General features: G+C 67.9%; 4 protein-coding genes across 6 annotated transcripts; 2 read left to right on the top strand and 2 right to left on the bottom strand.

Annotated features, from left to right (window-relative positions):
- The first annotated feature begins 10 nt into the window (after positions 1 to 10).
- Positions 11 to 2,304, top strand: SYNGR2 (synaptogyrin 2). The gene is made up of 4 exons (XM_063352269.1): positions 11 to 176; positions 397 to 634; positions 928 to 1,067; positions 1,159 to 2,304. Exons 1-4 carry the CDS (start codon positions 66 to 68, stop codon positions 1,354 to 1,356), a joined length of 687 nt encoding a protein of 228 aa, XP_063208339.1. The 5' UTR covers positions 11 to 65; the 3' UTR covers positions 1,357 to 2,304.
- Positions 2,305 to 2,635: 331 nt separating this feature from the next.
- Positions 2,636 to 6,068, bottom strand: TK1 (thymidine kinase 1). 2 transcript variants are annotated; one of them, XM_063351794.1, is made up of 7 exons: positions 5,832 to 6,068; positions 5,352 to 5,383; positions 5,143 to 5,256; positions 4,970 to 5,063; positions 4,563 to 4,652; positions 4,355 to 4,474; positions 2,636 to 4,234 (listed from the first exon to the last, which is right to left on the bottom strand). In XM_063351794.1, the coding sequence occupies exons 1-7, from the start codon at positions 5,895 to 5,897 to the stop codon at positions 4,076 to 4,078; spliced, it is 675 nt and encodes a 224-aa protein (XP_063207864.1). In that variant the 5' UTR covers positions 5,898 to 6,068; the 3' UTR covers positions 2,636 to 4,075. The 2 variants fall into 2 exon arrangements, with proteins under 2 accessions (XP_063207864.1, XP_063207865.1); XM_063351795.1 differs by lacking the exon at positions 5,352 to 5,383.
- A 235-nt stretch (positions 6,069 to 6,303) lies between these two features.
- On the top strand, positions 6,304 to 9,600 carry AFMID (arylformamidase). 2 transcript variants are annotated; one of them, XM_063351791.1, is made up of 11 exons: positions 6,304 to 6,427; positions 6,520 to 6,610; positions 6,718 to 6,822; positions 6,906 to 6,954; positions 7,124 to 7,209; positions 7,290 to 7,362; positions 7,602 to 7,699; positions 8,176 to 8,254; positions 8,493 to 8,622; positions 8,855 to 9,049; positions 9,146 to 9,600. In XM_063351791.1, exons 1-11 carry the CDS (start codon positions 6,398 to 6,400, stop codon positions 9,173 to 9,175), a joined length of 966 nt encoding a protein of 321 aa, XP_063207861.1. In that variant the 5' UTR covers positions 6,304 to 6,397; the 3' UTR covers positions 9,176 to 9,600. The 2 variants fall into 2 exon arrangements, with proteins under 2 accessions (XP_063207861.1, XP_063207862.1); XM_063351792.1 differs by having other exon boundaries at positions 6,354 to 6,427; positions 8,855 to 8,959; positions 9,146 to 9,576.
- Positions 9,601 to 10,001: 401 nt separating this feature from the next.
- On the bottom strand, positions 10,002 to 13,846 carry LOC134523183 (uncharacterized). The gene is made up of 7 exons (XM_063351756.1): positions 13,596 to 13,846; positions 13,255 to 13,338; positions 12,419 to 12,507; positions 11,933 to 12,118; positions 11,603 to 11,740; positions 11,260 to 11,452; positions 10,002 to 10,838 (listed from the first exon to the last, which is right to left on the bottom strand). The coding sequence occupies exons 1-7, from the start codon at positions 13,825 to 13,827 to the stop codon at positions 10,501 to 10,503; spliced, it is 1,260 nt and encodes a 419-aa protein (XP_063207826.1). The 5' UTR covers positions 13,828 to 13,846; the 3' UTR covers positions 10,002 to 10,500.
- Positions 13,847 to 20,111: the final 6,265 nt, after the last annotated feature.

The raw sequence follows: 20,111 nt of genomic DNA, 5'->3' as shown, positions 1-20,111 counted from the left end.
GGGAACCGCCCGTTCCGTCCCTCCCCGGGGCGGTGCCGCGCAGGAGCGGCGGCGGCTCCGGGGCGATGGAGGGCGGCGGAGGCGGCGGAGCGTACGGGGCGGCCAAGGCCGGCGGTGCCTTCGATCTGGCACGTTTCGTGCAGCAGCCGCAGGTCCTGGCACGGATCGCCAGCGCGGTGAGTTCCACCGGGAACTGGGGCGGGCGGGACGGGAGGGGAAGGCCGGGATGGGTCGTGCGGGCTCCGGGGCGCGGGCCCCCGCGCCCCGGAGCCCGCACGACCCATCCCGGCCTTCCCCTCCCGTCCTGCCTGCCCGGTGCCACCGTCCCGTCCCGGGGAAGGGTCCCCGGTACCGCCGGGGTGCCACCCACCGGACACCCGCTCCCACCTTCTGTAGGTTTTCGCCCTGATCGTTTTCTCCTGCCTGGTCGGGGAGGGTTACACCAACTCGCCCAGCTCCCCCCAGCTCTTCTGCATCTTCAACCGCAACGAGGACGCCTGCCGCTACGGCATCGGCATCGGCATCCTGGCCTTCCTCGCCTGCATCTTCTTCTTCATGGTGGATATCTACTTCCCCCAGATCAGCAACGCCACCGACCGCAAGTACCTGGTCTTGGCGGACCTCGGCTTCTCAGGTACCCGGCGGCCGCGGGGCAAGGCTTGTTCCTTCTTGCTGCTACAATGGCTGCCCTTGTCCCGTGACGTGGCTGCCGGTGCCTGGCGAAGGGAGTCGCTCCCGCCTGGCGTGCTGCCCGCGGGCCACGCGCTGCCTGCTGAGAGCGCTCCGACGAGTCGCGGGTGGTGGCGCCGGGCTCCGACCCCCCCCACCATGGCAGCAGGCGCCCGGTGGGAGCAGGGTCTAGCCTGGGGACCTGCCTGGGAGCAGCGGAACAAAGCCTCAGCCCCTCACGCCACCTTCTTCCCGCAGGTCTCTGGACCTTCCTGTGGTTCATCGGCTTTTGTTTCTTGACCAACCAGTGGGCCTGGACGCCAGCTGGGGAAGTGCACATTGGGGCTGACTCGGCCCGTGCCGCCATCACCTTCAGCTTCTTCTCCGTCTTCTCCTGGGTGAGTGAAGCTGTGGCGGAGCTCAGGGGGGAGCGTGGAGGGGCTCCCTGGCGCCGCGCAGCCCTGACGCCGCAGCCCCTTGTCTCCCCAGGGCCTCCTGATCACCTTTGCCTACAAGAGGTACAAGATGGGGGTGGAGGACTTTGCTCGCAGCTACGTGGACCCCAGCCCGGAGGTTCCGACTCCCTACTCCAGCTACCCCAACATCAGCCACGACAGCTACCAGCAGCCGCCCTTCACCCACACGGCAGAAGGCCCGGAGGGCTATCAGCCGCCGCCAGTGTACTGAGCCCCTGCCCGGCGGCGCGGCGGGGCCGGCTGTACCAGTGCAATTCTCTTCGGTGGGGCGGGAGGGGAGGGACCTGCGACTCGGAGGGGGAAGGTGGGGCGGGAGGGTGGCAGCTGCTCCGTGTGAAGCCACCGGGCCTCAGTGCTGGGGCACAGGAGGGGCCTGGTCCCAGCGGTGGAGCCCCGCTCGCTGCCGCTGGGACCGGGAGCCTGGTGTGTGGTGGGTGATTCAGCACATAATGGGTGATTTGGCACATAGTGGGTGATTCGCAACTGCTGAGCGTGGTCCCCAGCCCCTGCCCTCGCTGTTGTGCCTTGGGGAAGTGGCAGGGTGGGTGGGTGGGTGGTTTTCCCCCCCGGCTCTGTCCTGGCTGTGCCCCTGTGACTGCTGCCCTGGCCCCGGTGCCTTTCCAGCCCCTCAAGTGCTGGCTCCTGCTGCCGTGGCATGGCCGGGTGGCGTGGCCCAGCTCCGCCGGCTCCCCGTGCCTTCCCCTCGGCTGCTGCTGGGTGAGCTTGATGCCAAAGCCCCAACTTCTTTAGACTGCACCCCCGTGCTGTGCCTTCTCACAGCCTGCACTCGAGCTGCCAGCGCTCGGAGGACGCGGTTTGGGATCCGTGGGAGCAGCGAGTGCCAGGATCACTCGGCAGGGCTGTGGCTGCTCCAGGCGTCCGAGGAAGATCCCGGAACGCTTTTCCTGCTGATTTGGTACTGGGCCCCCTCGCTTGCCTCCCACCAAGCACTGCCGCCGCAGAATCGCGGCTGCCATCCCGCGCCGCATTCCTGGCTCTCCCGGGCTGCCCGTGCCAGCGCCGTCTCAGGTTGTGTTTTCTGCTGCACCTGCTGTGAAGCTGTTCCCAGCAGCAGTGTGCGAGCTGTCGCTGCTGGGGCTGGCCTTGAAATAGTTCTTTCTTTGTCACTGTAGAGAAGGAATAAACTTTTTCACCGAGCCATCACGTGCCTTTCTTCTCTGGGGAAGGAAAACAGGGTTGTTTCTCTTCTCTCCCCAGAGGGCTGGGGGGTTCCCGAGGCAGGGAAGCGGCAGAGCAGCCCCAGCCAACTGCTGGGCTGCAAACAGCACACTCATGCTGGCATCTATTTTTAGGTGATCCCTCCTCCCGCTCAGCGGAGTCTGCTTGGTAGAAGGTCTGGGCAGAGAGCTGCCACGAGCAGCTGACCAACCTGGGCTAGGGCTGCGAGCGACCAGCCCCCACCGTTCGCACACTGTGAGCTGCGGGGAAGCCGCCTCAAAGCAGTCTGGTATAAAACACACACAGACAACTTCATTAAGTTATTTATTAATCTAAACCAGTAGCAGTGCTGCCTCCCCGCCCTGCAAGGGGAAAGCCCAGGCCTGGCAATGAAGTGCTTGTGAGTACAACTGTCATCATGTCAAGTGACGCAGAGGGAGCAGGGGTTCTCAGATGGCTCTTGTAACCTTCTCGGGAGGTGCCTCCTCCCCCTGGAGGGTGTCAGCAAACAGAGAGCACTGCATTCACACGTGGAGATTTGACCTGGCCAGAACCAAGAGCTGCTGCTTGGAGCTCGCGGACACTGGCTTACAGGGAAAAGCACTTTTGCAAGGAGTAAGGAAAAAAACTCCACAACCTACCAGAAGCCAAGTCAAGCAAAGGGGAAAGAGGATCCTTCAGTCAACTTACAGCAGAGGAAGAATCAGCCTCGAGAATTTTTAGAAGGCTCAGGAGGGAGAGCAAGATACATGACTAGAGTTGAGAACCACTCAAAGCAGAGACCCTTCTCCAGGTAGCTCGATCTGCACAGAAACAGTAGCCCAAACCTTTACAGATAAAGTCCTGAGCCTCCAAACCCTTCACAGGTAACCAAGCACTGAAGTGGCAGCACGAAGCTTGGACCTGAGCAAAACCACCCTGATTTTGGAGAGGAGGCTCTTCCTGAAGTGAAGTCAAGAGTCCTTTTGGAAGAACTAAATACACAGACTACTACGAGACTACTGCCAGCCCTTTTAAAGTTCAAGGGTTCAGAAGAGCCCACTGTCAGGCTGTCAAGACAAGCCTTCCTTCTCCCCCCCGCCGCCTCTGTTTCAACAAAAGTTTACAGGACAGTTACAGCAGGTGATTGTAACAGCAAAGGGACAGGCCGTGCAGAGTCGTTCAGAGGGACTGCTGAGGGCCGGGCAGCTGCTACGTGTGTCAGTTGAAAAGTTGTGCCACAGCTCTACGACAAGCAACGAGTTATCCCTCAGGCTGCTAAAAAAGGAAGTGGGCTTAAAATACTAACTTACTGTACATTGTCTTAAGAAACCTGGAATTTAGCAACAGTGTGCAAGAGATAAAGAAACGGTTGCGTTGACAGGCAAGTGAACCATCCACCAGTGCCAGCCTGAACACAGGGAGGAGACCAGGCCGAACTATGGCAGGCGATGGAAGCCCTGCAGCCTGGCTTGCTGGGACAGTTTTTTGGGACCTGTTTATGTGGCAGCATCAGTAACTACACCTGTCGCTTTTCCATGTACGAGAAAGGAACTCGCTTTTAGTCAGGCTCCTGCTTCAGCTTCCCCCCGGCATCACATCGGGTTGATCCTCTTCTTTCCCGGCGCTCAGTGCAGAGGAACAGCGGCTTGGCAGGCAGAGCTAAGACACTTAACAGTTTTGCTAAAAGCAAGGGAAGCCAGATCTGGCATCTGGGGGCTGCAGCACGTAGCTTCCTTCCTCTCATTTTTCCCCGTGCAGGAGCCCAGCAGTCAAGAAGCAAAGATCTTCCGTGAGGCAGCCACGTCCAGCTGCTTCACCCCCATGGGCACATTCTCCTTGTTTTCCAACCCAGTCTGCTGAGGCCGCTTGCGGAAGTAGCAGGCTCGGCAGACAGAGTGGTACTTGTCTGCTCCTCCAATCACTTCAACCTGGCAAGAAAATTGGGAGAGTGACTCTGCAGATCTCCGTTCCCCTGAGGGGATCCCTCTAGACTGGCAGGACCGGCAGGGTGAAGCTACTGAAGTGCTTTCTCTTCCAAGGGAACTCACCTCCCTTTCTGCTCCCAGCCTCTTTGTGTAGGAGGCTTCTCGGTAGCACTCCATGCACACGGCATTCAGCTTCACCACACTCTCTGCCAGCGGGACGAGGTTCAGGATGCTCCCGAAAGCCTGTGCCAAGACAGCAGGGGCAGTTCTGTTGGATGGGTTCTACGTGGAGCCCAAAGCAGCTGCTGTACTAAAGAAAAGAGTGGTTTACCTTTCTCTGGAAAGTCCCATCAAGAGCAGCAACAATGACGGTTTTCCCAGCATTTGCCATCATCTCACAGAACTCCACGATGTCTGGGAACTGGAGGAGGGACAGAAACAGCGTCAGGAGGAAGAAGAGGCATCACTTCGCTCAGGATCCAGCAGCACATGCCCAGGGCACAAGAAAATTAGAGCCATGTTGCCCCTCCATGGACCCCAACCCCACTGCCCTCAGCCTGCAGGGACTAAGGGAAGGGTTTGACCATACCAGCATAGTCCAGCAGGATCAAACTGCCCCAGGGTATGTCTTCCCATCCCTCCCTCCCACAGAGGATTCAGACCACCTTCTGCACAGGGTGTTGAGAAGAGGCTGCATCCTACAGAGCTCCCCAGGACCTGCCGTGGCCATACACTTACAAATTGGCCCTCGTCGATGCCGATGACGGCAGAGCCCAGCGCCTCCTGGTACACGTCCATGAGGAGGCAGGCTGGCAGGGCCTCCATGGTGCTCCTGCGGGGAAGGGAGGGCGAGAGGGTGAGCCAGGCTGCCTGGCCCGCAGTGCGGGGTTCCTCCTGCCCCAGGGACTCACTTGTCGTGTGTGGAGACGCCGGAGACGGAGTAGCGCGTGTCCTTGGCGTACTTCACCAGGAGGCACCGGTACTGAGCCAGCTGGAACCGCCGCACCCGCCGCATGAGCTCCGTGCTGCGAGAGACAGCAGTCAGCAGGGCCTGCAGCCCCCTGCCCACCTGGCCCCTGCTGCCTTAGCCCCTGCCTCCCCCCTATCCCCCAACACCTACCTCTTCCCGGAGAACATGGGGCCGAAGATCACCTGGGGCAGAACCGTGGGGGTCAGCGGGTGTGAGCACAGCTCGGCGGGGGCACCGTGCAGGCAGCCCCCGGTACCAGCCCAGCCACAGGATGGCTCCAGGATTCCTGGCTCCCCCCCGGAGCTGGTGCGACCCCTGTCCCCCCGCAGCCAGCGCATCCCGCCCGGAACCGGCCCGGCATCCCCGGTGTCCCCTGCACCCCAGGACCAGCCCAGCCCCACTATGGGTCTGAGAGCCTGGGCCCCAAGCAGCTCACCCCAGCCGTCCTCCCGCACAGCCCGGGCACACCCTCCGGTACCGGCCCGGCCCAGCCCCGCCCCGCATCCCTCTGCCCCGTCCCGGTACCGGCCCAGCCCCGCGTCCTCCCCTCGGGATCAGCCTGGGCCCGCAGCCCCACCAACCCCCAATACCGGCCCGCCGTCGCCGTCTCAGGGCGGCCCCCGCCGATACCTGTATCTGCCCGCGCGGGCGGCTGGGGGAGCCGGGGTGGACGCCGGGCACAGTCAGGCAGTTCATGGCGCCAGACGGCCGAACGACCCGCGCGCGCCTCACGGCCGCGCCGGCCAATCCGGGGAGAGCTCATGCCCACGCGCCATCACTCCAGCCAATCGAAGGAGGGCTCATGCCGCGCCAGCCAGTGGCAGCACGGGCGCGAAAATTCTTATATTCCTGCACGGCGTGCACGGCGCCGCCGCCCTGACGTCATCGCCCCGCCAGCACGCGCGCCGGCCCGGGCCCCGCCCCCTGGGCTGCCAATGGCAGCGGGGCGGACCCGCCCCCCCGTCCACACCTCCCAGCCCCGCCCCCCGGCCGGCCAATGGGAGGGGGCCTTTCCCGCCCCATGGTTCTGGCCCCGCCCCTCATCCCGCCCTCGCCCCGAACGGCCAATAGGAGCAGGCTGGCCCCGCCCCCGGGCTCTGGCCCCGCCCCCGGGGCCGCGTCTGGCGAGGCCCGGAATCGGGACCGGGACCGCCACCGGGATCGCGATCGGGACCGGGACCGGGACCGGCAGCAGCATGGGGGTCTGGCGGGACATGCCGGTGGAGGTAGGGTCCGCGATTCCCGCCCGGGGCGTCTCTCCCGGTCCCCGCCGCCCCGGCGGAGCCGCCCCGGTGCGCAGCCCCGTGCACCCCCGCAGGCGCTGGAGCAGCAGTACTCCCCCAGCCGCTGGTCCCCCCGCCTGGACAGCGAGGCCGTCATCCAGGCCCACCTGGAGGCCACGGCGGCGGGTGAGGCGGGGGCGGTGCCGGGGCGGCGAGGGGAGCGGGGGACGCGGGGGGGAGCGGGGCTGCCGCGGGGGAGCGGGGCGCCAGGCGCCGTGTCCGTCCTCCCGCAGGGACCCAGCGGGCCCGGGCCGGCGCGCAGACCTCGCTGCACGTCCCCTACGGCGACGGAGACCGGGAGAAGCTGGACATCTACTTCCCCGCGGAGCCCGCCGGCGGTAGGTGCCGGGGGCGGGGGGTGGGTCGGCGGAGGGGCGGGCGGTGGCCGGGCTCCCCGCTCACCCCGGGCTGTGCCGCGCAGCATTCCCGGCCCTGGTCTACATCCACGGCGGATATTGGCAGTGCCTGAGGTGAGGTGGGCTGTCGGAGAGGGGGTCCCTCGGGACAGGACCCCCCCGGCCCGCTCCCCCTGCCTCCCTTCTCAGGACACCCGGACTTGTTCTGGGTGCTCTGGGTCTGCTCGGCCTCCCGGCAGCCCCCGGCCCCCGTGGCATGGCTACCTTCTGTTTCCCCCCTAAGTAAGGACGAGTCGGGGTTCGCAGCCCCCCCGCTGGTGTCACAGGGGGTGGCGGTGGTGGCAGTGGGATATGACATAGCCCCCAAAGGTAGGTGCTGCCCAGTGGAGGTGGCGGCTGCCAGCGCTGGCTCGGCGCCCTCCTGACTCTGCCCTCTGCCCTCTGCCCAGGCCACATGGACGCCATGGTGCTGCAGGTGCGGCGCAGCCTCGCCTTCCTGGTGCAGCGGTACTCCAGGATCAGGTGGGCCACCCGGGGTCCCCTCCACCCCACCACCGTGGCCGTTGGCGGGCCTTCCGGGCAAACGGTGCTCCCGCGTCATTGCGTGAGGCGCCAGTTGATGGATCGGGAGATGTGTCCGAGCTGCCGCAATTGGGCTGCGGTGCTTGCGGCTGCACCGCCTCCTCCGTGTGGAGCGGGGTGTCCCTGGGCAGGCGCCATGCCATCCCCTCCTGCACTGGCTCATGGCTCCCTCTCTCCAGAGGCCTGTACCTGTGTGGACACTCGGCCGGGGCCCACTTGGCAGCCATGGTGCTGGCCACGGACTGGACGGAGTATGGAGTGGTGCCGGATATCAAAGGTAGCGCAGCTGTGTCCAGGGTGTCCGTACCTGGGACGAGGCATCTCTGCTGCCGATGGAGACAAGCTGCCCACAGGCGCGGGGAGTGCAGGACTCTGGGCTCCTGGACAAGCTGCCCCCGGGGTGTGCGTGTCCTGCACCCACCAGCAGCTCACCGAGGCCTGGGGATGTGGGCACAAGGAGAGTTCCCATGCACAGGGCTGTAAGGAAGAAATTCTTTACGCTGAGGGTGGTGAGCCCCTGGCCCAGGTTGCCCAGAGAGTTGGGAGATGCCCCATCCCTGGAAACATCCCAGGCCAGGTTGGACGGGGCTCTGAGCAGCCTGATCCAGTTGAAGTTGTCCCTGCCTATGGCAGGGGGTTGGACTAAATGGCCCTTAGAGGTCCCTTCCCACCCAAACCATTCTGTGATTTGATGGTTCTATGAGAGAGGCTCAAGCTGCAGGGCCCCTCACGCGCCGGCCCCTCTGCCTCTAGGAGCCGTGCTGGTGAGTGGCGTGTACGACCTCGAGCCCATCCTGCACACCTACGTGAACGATGCGCTGAACATGAGCCGGTGAGCTCACCCACGGCGGGGCAGCAGCTGGGAAAGGCCACAGGCCGGCTGCGCACATGCGTGGCTTTGGCCAGCACAGCCTGCGGGCCAACGCCATCAGCTCTGCAGCCAGCTCTGCCCCTGCCTGCACAGAAAGCCCGAGCCCCAGGCACTGGCGACCCCCACGCCCCCTGGACGGCTGGTGCGCACAGCCGAGGATGCGGGGGTCCGTGGGCTGTCACTGCGGTGTCTCCTCCAGGGAGGTGGCCCAGAGGAACAGCCCCATGCTCTGCATCCCCTCAGCAGCGCCCATGTCCTGCGAGGTACTTGTGGCTGTGGCCCAGCACGACTCCCCAGAGTTCCGCAGGCAGTCGCAGGAGTATGGCCAGGTGAGCCCCCGGCAGCCCCCTCTCAGCTCCGCTGCTCCTGCCAGCCCGCTCGGACCTGCTGGGCTGGGACAAAGAGCTCGTGTGCTGTATTTCTGCTGCTGTGCGGTGGCTGCTGGCGAAGACGACAGAGGCTCGGGGGAGGACACTGGTCCTTGCCAGGCCGTGGTTCCTGCTGCCCTGCCCAGGGAGGATGGAGGTCGGCTCCCTCCTGGCAGTGCCACTCCCTCCGCAGGCCCTGCGTGCTGCCGGCTGGTCCGTCTCCCTGCTGGATCTCGCGGGCGTGGATCACTTTGACATCATCGAGAAGCTGTCGGAGGAGAGCTATGTCCTCACTCAGGTGGGGGAAGAACTCCCGTCCGCCCTTTGCCCCCCGAGCATGGCTGAGACCGGCAGCCCAGGAGCGCTGTGCCGAGGGGAGCTTACCTGGGTGGGTGCGGGGCTGTGGCTTCAGGGCTGGACATCATCTCCAGGGGTGGAGGAGCGGGGCCGGGCACTGCTCACAGAGCTCGGTTCCACATCCCAGGTGATTCTGACCATGATTTCAAGAGCTTGATGGCATGTTGGGAGCAAACTGAACGGGAACCACAGCCCTGCGTGGCGGTGACAGGCAGCCTGTGCACACCCTGCCCTGCTCCGCTCCTCGCTCCTGCAGCACAGGGCAGCCTCTGCCTCCACACACCCTCTGTGATCCCTCCGCTCCCTCCAGCCTGCAGCCGGCGGGGCGGCCTCAAGCACCGGTTATCACCGATTCTCGCCTGGGCTGGCGTTCCTTTGCTGGGGTGTTCCTGCCTGTCTGGAGTGCCCGGAGCTGGCAGGCCTGCAGGGCTCTGTCTGGATGACCTGGTGATGAAGTTTGTTCCATCGGTTTCCTTTAAACTGCTTATTGCCAATACAAAATATAACGGGAATAACTGCTGCATGGGTGTAACTCTGCTCCCTGGGAGTTGGGGCTGTGCTAAGCTGGTGAGTGCACACCAGATGTGGCTGCAGAATCTCCTCTCCCAGCCCGGAGCCCCCGTCCCACAGCCAGGCTCTTCATGCCGGCAGCAGGGAGCGCATCAGAGCCCGGCCCGGCTCTTTGCACGGGCAGAGTTGGGGACTCGCCAACCCAGAACAGAGCCTGGCTGTGGGACTGGGGTGACACGAGCCTTTGGGAATGAGGGGTGACGGAGGATCACACTGGGGAGCCATCTGGGCCAGGCTGGGCTTGTGCCCTTGGGACAGTCCTGGCCAGATACAAACTTGTGAGATGCTTTTACATCCTCAGGAGCTCTGGTCCCTCAACGGGGACCTCTGGGCTGTGACGACGTCCCTGCTGCACGGTAAGGGAGGAGCATGTTTGGGAGAAAACACCCTGCACAGCCGCAGCACTGCCAGAACATGTTTATTTTGAGCCCCTAGCATCCCTCGGGATCTGTCTCCTTGCTGCAGCATCCCTGCACACGTGCGGTGCGCATGGGCCAGGCGCAGCGTGTGGCCTTTGGGGTGGGAGGTGTCTGGCTCTGCTTTTGGGTGCAGGACCTGAGTTACAGAAGCAGAGCTGCTGTCGAGGACTAGATGGTGCTCTGAGGCTGTGTTTGCTGGGTCTGGGCGGTGGCGTGAGATGTGGGCTCCCCACTGCCCCTCGGCATGTCTGCGAAGGTGCTCCCTCCCTCCGGGGAGGTGCGGTGCTCCCACTTTGGGGGTGGGCTGGGGTTTCCCGGGGCTGGGCTGCACGCAGGGGTGGACGCTGTGCTGCAGCTGGCTGGGAACGTGCCTAGAGCACGCTGTGGCTGGTCCCAGCCCCTCTGCTGCTGGCTGCTGGGACAGAGCCGGGAGAGCCCAGCTCGCCTGCAGCACCAGGGGAGCAGCTGCCCCGGGCTGGGGCTGGGGGGATGCTCAGGCTCCCCCTGCGCTCGGAGGAGTCGGGTGCAGTCCCAGGGCCAGCTTCTCCTGGCACTTCCTAGCCACAAACTCCAGCTTGTTCTTTGCGAGCTCGGTGTCACGGGCCGAGACATCACGGTGCCAGACGGCGCGCACGGTGTGTGCCGACCAGGGGAACAGCAGGACGCTGACAGCTTGGCCAGTCTCGGCCAACTCCTCCTCACTCACAGCCTGCAGGTGTTCGCAGAGCTCGGCGGGGGACGGCCAGCCCCCCCTGACGCTCACCATCACGATGTTTGTCTCCACCGCCATCAGGTTGACCGAGCACAGGGGCGAGTTCAGCTCCTGGATGCCTGGGGGAGGCAGGGGGGAGGCTGAGAGCCTGGTGCCCGGGAGCGGAGGCTGCAGCGCTGCCCCAGCTCCCGGCTGAAGGAGGGGCCCTTTGCCCTCCCCCTGAGTGGCACCAGGGGTACCATGGGGACAGGGAAAGCATCGTCCCATCACTCCAGCCAGGCAGGGACCCCAGCGGCATCTGTCCCTGGCTGGACACCCAGCATAGCTGCCTGGGGAAGGTGTTGGCACCACGGTTACCCCCGGCAGTGCCGGGAGGTGCTGGGTGCGGTGAGCCCCACCGGCGGGGGGCGGGGGGGTAAGGCTGGGCACACGCCGAGCTGTGGGGCAGGGCAGGACCCGGCTGCACAGCAGCGTGGGCAGAGCGTGGCATTGGGCCGCAGGCGCCTGCACCTCCCAGTGCGCCAAGGGGCCCCAGGGTACCTTCAGCGAAGCGTCGGGCGTTGTCGTGGTCTCTGCGCAGCGTCGCGGCCGCGTGCTCCAGCCCGACGCGGGCAGCGGCTGCCAGCACGCCTGCCTGCCGCATCCCCCCGCCCAGCAGCTTCCGCGCACGCCAGGCCTCAGCAATGAACTCCCGGCGTCCGGCCAGCACCGCGCCGGCCGGGGCGCCCAGGCCCTGTGGAGCCACTGGGAGGGTGACCTGAGCTGCCCTGGGGGGCTGCCCCTGCCGGCTGGGCGCTCAGCCCGATGCCCCTGGGCAAGGGTAAGGCCCCAGCTTGTGCTGGTCCCACCTGGCCCCGGGGACCCCCTCCCCGTGTGAACACACCTTGGAGAAGCACAGGGACACAGAGTCACAGTGCCGGGTGATCCGAGCTGGCTCCACATCCTGGGCCACCGCCGCGTTCATCAGCCGCGCTCCGTCCATGTGCACCCGCAGCCCGTAGCGGTCAGCGAGCCCACGGACCTGGGGGATGCAGAGGAGGAGCTGGGCTTGGAGGGACCCCCGGAAGCACCGAGCCCCGTGGAGCAGCCGGTGCCAATAAGAGCCGTGCTCTGAGCTCCTCAGGCAGGCCCTGGCGTCCCTGCGCTGGCGTCCTGCCAGGTCCGGCCGGCTGCCTGCGCCGAGGCAGGGCTGCTGCCAGCCGCTGGCTCCTACCTGCTGGAGGTAGGCGAGGGGCAGCGCCCGGCCCCCCGCCGAGCTGTGCGTGTTCTCCAGGCAGATGAGCTCGGGGCGCGGGTGGTACCGGCTGCTGTGGGCCTCACGGATGGTCAGCTCCAGCTGGTCCAGGTCAAAGGTGCCGTCTGGCAGGTCTGGCAGTGCCTGGGAGTGGACGCCAGCGACCTGTCCCCGGGACAGGGCAGAGAGCAGAGGTGACAGGGGACAGTGGCGGTGCATGGGGGTCCCAGCCCTCTGCCCCTCCATCCCCTGCACCAGGCGTGCTCAGCTGAACTCGTGCCCCAGGCCGTGGCTCGGGGTGACCCGGGTGATGCCGCTGCTGCAGCTCAACGGGGGATCCCCGGGCCCGGCAGCCAGAGGAGGGCAGCAGCAAGCCACCCTCCAGCCCCTGCCTGCGCCGCCGGTGCCACCGGGCCCGCCGTGCCCCGGGAGCCCGGCCGGAGCCCGCCCGTCCGCAGCACCCACCTGTGCGGCTCCACCGTGCTCGTAGACGTGCAGGTGGGCGTCCCGGCCCAGCAGCAGCTGGGCTCCCCTGCGCTGGCAGTGGCACATCACTAGGAGGGAGAAGGGCTGTGAGGGAGGGGGCATGGCGGCAGCACCCGGTGGGTGCGGGAGGGTGGGCAGGCTCAGCCGGGGCGCCCACGAGCTGCCTGCGCTCTGGTGCTTTGGGGGGCTCCAGCGCGCGAAGGCTGGGCTCACAGCACAGTGGCACCACAGCAGCGTGGGCTCCTGCGGGCACGGGGCACCCGCTCTGCCCCAGAGGTGGGGGGCTGTCAGAGGGGAGTGCCCGCAGCAGCTGGGGGGACATGGCCTCTGCCCCCCAGTGCAGGCGCATGGCTGGGGCTGGAGCAGGGCCCACGCAGTGCAGAGTGGAGCCCCGCTGACAGGAGGGCAGGCAAGCGAAGCGGGTAAAGGTTAACAGAGCAGAGGCTCAATGTGGGTCGGGAACAAGCAGCCCCAAAGTTCGGGGGGGGTTTGCTCATCCCCAGCGTGAAGCAGGCAGCAGCTCCGGGGGCTGAGCAGGGTTGTGCTGCTACAGATTTGAGGTGGAGGGGGCCGAGGAAGGGGCGAGGAGATGCAGTGGGGTCAGAAGGGACGTGCTGCCCACAGCTCTCCCCTGCGGCCACCCCGGCAGCCTCCTAAGCAGAAGCGGGGCTCTGTGGGGCCTCTGGGGAGGAGCGGGGCTGGTCTCGCCCTCCGCACCCTCCATGGGATGGGGGGCATAAACCAACCCCTCGGTGTGTGGCCTGGCCGCCCCAGGGTGCGGGGCAGTAGGGCCGGGCACAGCCCCGGGCACTCACCGGCGATGAGGTTCGCCATGGTGGCCGTGGGCACAAAAAGAGCCTCCTCCATCCCCAGCATCCCTGCGGCCAGGCGCTGCAGCTCTGCAGGGGAAAAGCACGGGGGGGCTGTGGGGGGGTGTCTGCTGGCCCTGGGTGGGTGTGGGGGGGGACAGCCAGGAGCCCCCCAGGTCCGGGCTGCCGCCCCCATTCCCCCCAGCCCCGGAGAAGCCCCGCTGGGGGCTCCCCATCCCGGCTGCCCCCCGGGCGCCGGGCGGCTGCAGGCAGGGACTCGCCGCGGGGGGGCGCCCCCCGTCTCTGCCGTGCCCGGGGCCGCGGGGGGGTCCGTCCCCGCCGCCCACCGTTGACCGCCGGGTCCTCCCCGTAGTCGTCGTCGCCCACGGCGGCGCGGGCCATGGCGCGGCGCATCCCGGCGCAGGGACGGGTCACCGTGTCGCTCCGCAGGTCCACGGTGCGCGGCGGGCACCCGGCGGGGCGGGGGGAGCCCCGGGGCTGCACGGCCCCCGCCCCGGTCCCCGCCGCGGGCAGCCGCCCCCGCCGCAACGCCGCGCCCGCTCCCCGCGCCGCCAGCATGGCCGGGACCGCCGGGACCGCCCCCCGCAAGGGCTCCCGGGACCGGCCGGGCGGGGCGGGCGCGGCGACCCGCTGCCGGGGGCTGCGCGACCCGCAGGGGTGGCCGGGCACGGGGCTGCGGCTCCGGCGTGGGCACCGAGCGCGTCCCGGGGCTGCCCCCGCAGCGCGGCCCCGCAGACCCCCCCCCCAGCCCTCCATCCCCCCCTCCGCCCTGCACCCCGAGCCACGGTGCAGGGACAGGCGGAGGCACTGGGGGACACGGGTGGGTGCTGCCCCCGACTCCCCGGTTCTCCCGTGTGCCCTCGCTTTGCCGGAGCGCCCGTCCTGGACGCCCAGCTGCAGGGAGCATCAGCACAAGGCCGTGTGTGCCCGCTCAGCTGCAACTCTGCGGGGATCCATGAGTCTCCGCAGGCCCATGGTGCCATGTGCTGAAGAGCGATGGCTCCCGCCATGCTGCTCCCGCTGCTGGCAGGGACAGCGCGAGGTGACCTTGCTGCTGGGAATCGGCCCTGGTTTCTGGCTGCGTCTGCCCTGGCAACAGCTGACGCCGTCCTGTGGCTCTGCGGGCAGGCACGCACAGCAGCAGCGCTCGAGTCGGCCGGGGGCAGCTCCACAGCTCGCGGCACTCTCTGCCAGCAGTGGGGAGGGGGCTTACTGGCGCTTGGCAGAAATCCCCACTGCCCCCGGAGCAGGGGGACACCTGCCTGGCACAGCAATGAGACCGCAGCCTGCCCCGCATTGGGCTGGACCAGCCCACGGCACAGCTCTGCAGCACTCGGCACTTGCAGGGGGAGCGGTGGGGTGTTCGGGTGCTCCCCTTCCCCTCGGGGGCCACGTGCTGCCCGGCCCCTGCTTGCCCGGTGCCTCCCTCCTCGCCCGTGCTGTGCTGCTGCCTCCCCAGGCACGCAGCCTCCCTGGCATCCCCGCTCCAGCCACTTGCGCCATGGCCCCGCTACACTGCCGCCTTCCTCCTCCCTCTGCCATGCTCCCACACACACCCCCAGCCCCCCCAGGCCCTCCACCCGCGAGCCCCCCGCCACTGCCCCAGCTGCCTGCCCGCACCCCTGCGCGCAGGGCCTCATCGCCGCCTCCCGCTGCGCCCCGCGCTGCCAGCCCCACAGATGAGTGAGCCATAAACAGTTCTTCACGGAGACGTTTTTCACACGCAGGGCCACATGTTAACAGTTTTTCTTTATTTACTGCCTCCATTTCCTCTTTGTTCCAGGAACTTGTCCTCCAACTTCAAGCTGCTCATGATTAGGCAAAAAGGCCTCTAATCTCCCCGATCTGATTTACCGTCACTGAGAGCAGACGCTTCCCGTTACTGGCCCTGGACCTGGGAGCATGGACAGCCGAGCTCTGCCGGCTGCTGAGCCGAGCCTCTCCTCCCCAAAGCTGCCCCGCTGCCTTCCCAGCAGCTTCCTCTTCCAGTAAGCGCCGGCCAGCCTGGCCGGTCACGCCGCAGGTGAAGGGCTGGGGGGAACTGCAGCTGTGGGGCCCTGGGCTGGGGACCCCACCGTGGCTGGGGCAGCTGCCCTGGGGCAGCGCAGGCTCCAGAGCCGCTTCCCCGGCTCCTTCGGGAAGGGCTGGCTGGACGGAGCATCCCTTGGCAGTGGCCTCCCCAGCCACTTGCCCATCCGCTCACGCTGCTCCCGGCGGGGGTGGCCAGGTGGCCCTGGGGTGTCCCACGGTGCCACGGGGCCGGCTGCAGCGCTGTGGAGAGCACCCGTCCCGGCTGTGCCTCTCATCTCAGCCCCTGCAAGCGCTGCCGTGGGTGACCTGAGGGGGCTCTGCGCTGTGCAGCCCCCCCGGCCCGGCAGGGCCTGGGGTCCGTGGCCACGCAGGGGGCTCCTTCGCTGGGAGGTGGCCACATCCTTGGCAAGACCTTGAGGCATGGCAGGGCCTCCTCCGCCGAGCCCCACGTCCTGCCAGCCCCCCCAGGGCCTTTCCCCGGGGCGCTGGGCTGGGACCTGCCTCAGGGGTCTCCCCGGCTGCTGGCACCTGGCAAGCCCCCCCCCGGCGGGGCCAGTGCTGGGGCCCGCAGGAGGGCTTGTGGCCACGTGTGGGGCTGGCCGAGCCAAGGCCGCAGGCACGCGGGCAGCGGGAGGGCAGCACCGGCGCCTGGCTGGCGGCTCAGCAGGGGCTCGTCCAGCAGCTGGGGGGGCTCGCTCGGGGGCTTGCCCGGGGCTGGGCTGTGTCGCGGCTGCCATGGCCGCCCACCTGCCCGTGCTGGCTGGTGGCTCCTGGCTCCCGGCGCCACTGAACGTGTGGCCATGGTGGGCTGAGCTCACGCTCCAGCGGTGCCTCCCCAGGGCTAAAATTAGCAGCCGAGGCCCGGCGGGGAGCGGAGCCCGGGTCCCGCCGGGGAGGATCGTGTTTCCCCCCCCCCCGCCCTCCCTGCCACAGGCCTGGCAGCTGCCGGGGCGATTCCCGGAGCCGGCCGGGCTCCCCCAACCCCCGGCCCCACTAGCAGCCCTGGGAGAGCTGCCGCCAGCCCCTGCCCGCTCCCCCAGCTGCACCTCCTGGCCCCCTGGCCCTGGGGCTGGGCCCCCACATGCGTCCTCCCTGCTGGTGCCTCAGGAGGGGCTGTGGCCAGCACCGGCGTGGCTGTGCCTCCTTAGCCATCGCTGGGCTGGGGCCGAGCTGCCTGCCCCCCGACACACATGGCTGCCCCAGGGACAGGGCTGGTGGCCGGTGCTTGGGTCCCAGGCGGGCAGGGGCTGTAGGCACAGGGCTGCCTGTGGCACAGAGATTGCCATGGGTGTCTTGCGTGGGGTGCCTGGCACTGGCCGCAGGGCCTGGCGGTGAACCGAAATGCTCGGCATGAGCTCGGGGACGTTTTCCTGTTGGGCTGCCTTGGCCCTGCGGCCACGCTGCCTGCACTGCCCATGCTGCCTGCGCTGCGGGCTGCCATGGCTTGTCCTTGTGGGCTGGGGCGGGCTGGCCTAGAGGGCCCCGCTCCCACCCGGGCAGGGGGGAGCCACCATCAATCACCCCCGGAGGGGCAGGAGCCGCGGAGCCAAGTGATTTCCTACTGTCGGGAACTGTGGAGCGATGCCTGGAAGCGCTGGGATGTGCCAGGCTCCTGGCTCAGCCTGCCAGGGGCACCGCCAAACCTCCACTGTGCCGTGCCGTGCCGTGCCGTGCTGTGCCACAGCCAGTGCCAGGCCGTGCTGGGGGTGGAGGTGGCGCCGAGGGATGGGCACTGCCGTCTCTGCCGCTGTCCTGCTGTAACGGCGCCGTTGGCACGTTGGGCCCAGGCTCTGGGGCGTGCGCCGGTGGCTGCTCGCACACGTGGCGTCCCAACGAGCCTGAGCCCAGAACAAACCCTCGATGGCCCCGTTGGGACGCACTTGGCGGGCACCGGCCGCCCCGACCCGGTGGGCTGGGAGTGCCCGAGGAGGGCTGGCGGGGGTGGCCAGTGTGGTGCGAGGTTCGGCTGTGACTGGGGTGGTGGCTCCCCACGGGGCACCAGCTCGGGACACGGCCCCAGTCCCGGGGGTGTCCCGGGAGCACGGGCAGGGTCTGCACCGGCGGAGCCTCCGTCCGGCAGCCGGGTGAGCCGTGCGTGGGTGCCCGGCCGTGCAGGCGGTGGGAGCGGCCGGAGCCCGGGGCCGGAGCCCGGCGGACGTTGCCGGTCCCCGGGGCTGCGGGAGCGCGGCGGAGTCGGCGGCGGGAGGTGCGGCGCGGCCGGTCCCCCCGTCCCCAACCTGCCGGGGCTGCCGGGGTGACCCCTCCCTCCGCCGGCAACAACTTTTCCAGTAAAACCACCGCAGAAATCCCGGCTTCCCGACAGGCCCGCCCCTCGGCCGCCGGGGGGGCGCGGGCCGCCCTTAACCCTTCCCGCCCCGGCCCCGCCGCCGCCCCGGGCCCCTGCGCTGCCCCGGCCGGTGGCTGCGGGCCCGGGGCTCTGCCCGCCCGCCCCGGGGAAGCGATGCCCCGCTTGCCGGGGGGCCGAGGGGTCCCGAAGGCGGCGGGATGGCTGTGCCAGGGGAGCCTGAGCCGCCGTGCACGGGGGGGTGGGTGGGAGAGAGCAGCCCCGGCCCCGGGGGTCTTTGCGCCCGCATCCTGCCCAGGTGTGCTCCAGCTGTGCCGGGGAAGGGACCTCCGAGGTCACGGTGCCAGCGGTGCAGCAGGTTTTCCTTCTCAAGGCGCAGCTGATGCGGAGGGAGCAGGGCCTCAACCCCGCCGTGGGGCAGCAGGAGCATCCCAAGGGACGAGGAGACGGGGAACGGTCTGGGGAAAAAAGCCCCTCTCCCAGGGGAACCCCAGCACGGCCTGGCCCCTGGGGCTGCGGGCAGAGGGGCAGCAGGGCACTGGGTCCCCAGGCAGGACGGGTCCTGCCTGTCCCCGGTCAAGCAGGAGCAATGTGCTGCGCGGGGCTGGGGTTACTGGCAGTCGGCTCGCGGGGTGCCTGTGGCTGGGCCTGGCCATGGCTCGGAGGTGTGTGTCCCTGGGCAGAGGTGTGGAGGGCAGCCAGGCTGCCTTGACAACGGTGGGGAGAGGGGACCACCACAGGCGGGTGGGGGGAAGAGGGCAAACCGCTGCCGTGTCCTCGGTGGATGGGACACAGAGGCTTCGGCTGCGTGTGGGCAGATTGGGGTCGGACCTATGGGACGTGCCCTGTGGCAAAGAGCGGTGTGGGGGGCTGGGTAGGTCCCCTCGCTCCTGAGCCCAGGTGCCGGGAGCAGCTCTCGTGGGCACCCTGGGAGAGCACCGTTTCCAGCGATGGCTTGGGGCTGGGTGGCTGGGACGGCTCGGCAGCCCTTCTCCAGAGCTCCGCGGGGCCGTTCCTGCCGTGTGGGCACAGCTGGGGCTGGCCGGGCAGGTCTCTGTGCCAGGAGCAGTGCCGGGCCGTCCTGGGCCATGCCCTGCCTGCCGCCAGCCCTGGCCCCGCGCTGGCTGCTGCACTGGCTGAGCCAGGGCTGAGGTAAGTGCTGTAATTGTTTTCTCTGTGGCCCGAGATGAATAATTGAGAGGTCTTTGAGGAGAATTAATTAGCCCGTTTATTGGCAGTAAATGCTTTTCTCCAGATGATGAAATAGATCCTGAGCCACACGTGGGGCAGGAGGATGCAGGTCGCTGAGGCTGCTCCGGAGCTCGCCGGTGCCAGGTCCGTGGGTCAGCTGTGCCGATGCCCCGTACCCACTGTGGGGCAGGCATGCCGGCGCCAGCTCCCACAGCCTCCCGGCAGCCCCGTGTGCCTGGAGCTTGCTGCGCCCACAGCCAGCGCTTGGTGTGGGGAACCCAGCATGGGTGGGAGCAGGGGGCACAGAGGGATGGGCAGGATCCTGTCCCAGCCCTGCACAGAAGCTTCTTCCAGGCTGCTCTGCGCAGGGTGGACTGGCAAATCCCTCTGGGACAGCCCTGGCCAGCCCTGGCAGAGCTCTGCCCCACGGTATGGCATGGCACGGCACACGGGTCTGGCCCGTGACCCCGGGCAGAGGGGCAGGAGTGAGACACGGAGCCCCTTGGCTGCCTGAAGCTGTCAGCTCAGCGTTGCCTTTCTCAGCCAGCCCTCGGTCACCCAGTGCTGGCACTCCCGTGTCCCCGTGTCCCCGTATCGCCATCAGTTACTAGTGCCGCTGTGGTGGTGCAGGGAGGATGACAGACACCAGACGCCAGTGCTGCAGCGTGGGAGCCCTCTGCCCCCCACTGTGCCCCTGTGGCTTCCATCTCCCTCCCGGCTCACAGCCCGTCCTGGGGGCTCCCTCCCTGTGCAGACCCTGCTATGTCCCTTCATGTCTTCTTCCTAGTGGCTGCCAAGGTGGTGCCAGCTTGGGGCTTGTGGCCTGCACCTCCTCCTCCTCCTCCTCCTCCCCTGGGCGTGAGGGGAAGGGCCCTGCATGGCCAGAAATGCTTAAACAAGGATTTCCTTGTTGCTGCACGAGCTGTTTGCCTTGCTCCCAGGCCAGCCGTTAATGAGGTTTGGCAGGAGGCACTGGCAGCCCCAGCCATTGGATTTCTATAAATCAACCTGGTGCTAATGCGTGGGGCTTGCTGGGATGGAGCTGCTCGGCCTCGGTGCACGGGGACCGCAGCCCGCACGCGGCTCAGGGCTGGGAGGGAGCTGATCACCCTCCCTGCACGGCACCGCAGCTCACGGGCTCGCCGGCGCTGCACGCAGCGGAAGAGGGTCGGAAGGGGGTCCCAACGCAGCCGTCCCAGCCTGCAGGGCTGGGGTTGCTCTGTGACACTGAGGTGAGGCATGAACATCCCCCCAGTTCTGGGGCGGTTGGATTTGGGACAGGCTGGGCTTGGTGGCCGCAGCCCCGTGGGGGCCA

The sequence above is a fragment of the Chroicocephalus ridibundus genome, chromosome 14 (genome assembly GCF_963924245.1).
Source record: "Chroicocephalus ridibundus chromosome 14, bChrRid1.1, whole genome shotgun sequence".
NCBI lineage: Eukaryota > Metazoa > Chordata > Aves > Charadriiformes > Laridae > Chroicocephalus > Chroicocephalus ridibundus.
The sequence above is the reverse complement of the archived record's forward strand: the minus strand, read 5'-3'. Positions and strand labels throughout refer to the sequence as shown.

Bases quoted from the DNA above. Each gene is read 5' to 3' on its own strand.
- SYNGR2 (XM_063352269.1), top strand. From the start codon at position 66: ATGGAGGGCGGCGGAGGCGGCGGAGCGTACGGGGCGGCCAAGGCCGGC. The intron at 177-396 runs GTGAGTTCCACC...CACCTTCTGTAG, and splicing joins TGGCACGGATCGCCAGCGCG to GTTTTCGCCCTGATCGTTTT. The intron at 635-927 runs GTACCCGGCGGC...TTCTTCCCGCAG, and splicing joins GGCGGACCTCGGCTTCTCAG to GTCTCTGGACCTTCCTGTGG.
- TK1 (XM_063351794.1), bottom strand. From the start codon at position 5,897: ATGAACTGCCTGACTGTGCCCGGCGTCCACCCCGGCTCCCCCAGCCGC. The intron at 4,475-4,562 runs GTAAACCACTCT...GTCTTGGCACAG, and splicing joins ATGGGACTTTCCAGAGAAAG to GCTTTCGGGAGCATCCTGAA. The intron at 4,235-4,354 runs GTGAGTTCCCTT...TTTTCTTGCCAG, and splicing joins GGCTGGGAGCAGAAAGGGAG to GTTGAAGTGATTGGAGGAGC.
- AFMID (XM_063351791.1), top strand. From the start codon at position 6,398: ATGGGGGTCTGGCGGGACATGCCGGTGGAG. The intron at 6,823-6,905 runs GTAGGTGCCGGG...TGTGCCGCGCAG, and splicing joins CCCCGCGGAGCCCGCCGGCG to CATTCCCGGCCCTGGTCTAC. The intron at 7,700-8,175 runs GTAGCGCAGCTG...CTCTGCCTCTAG, and splicing joins AGTGGTGCCGGATATCAAAG to GAGCCGTGCTGGTGAGTGGC.
- LOC134523183 (XM_063351756.1), bottom strand. From the start codon at position 13,827: ATGCTGGCGGCGCGGGGAGCGGGCGCGGCGTTGCGGCGGGGGCGGCTG. The intron at 12,508-13,254 runs GTGAGTGCCCGG...TCTCCCTCCTAG, and splicing joins CATGGCGAACCTCATCGCCG to TGATGTGCCACTGCCAGCGC. The intron at 10,839-11,259 runs GTACCCTGGGGC...TGCCTCCCCCAG, and splicing joins CGCCCGACGCTTCGCTGAAG to GCATCCAGGAGCTGAACTCG.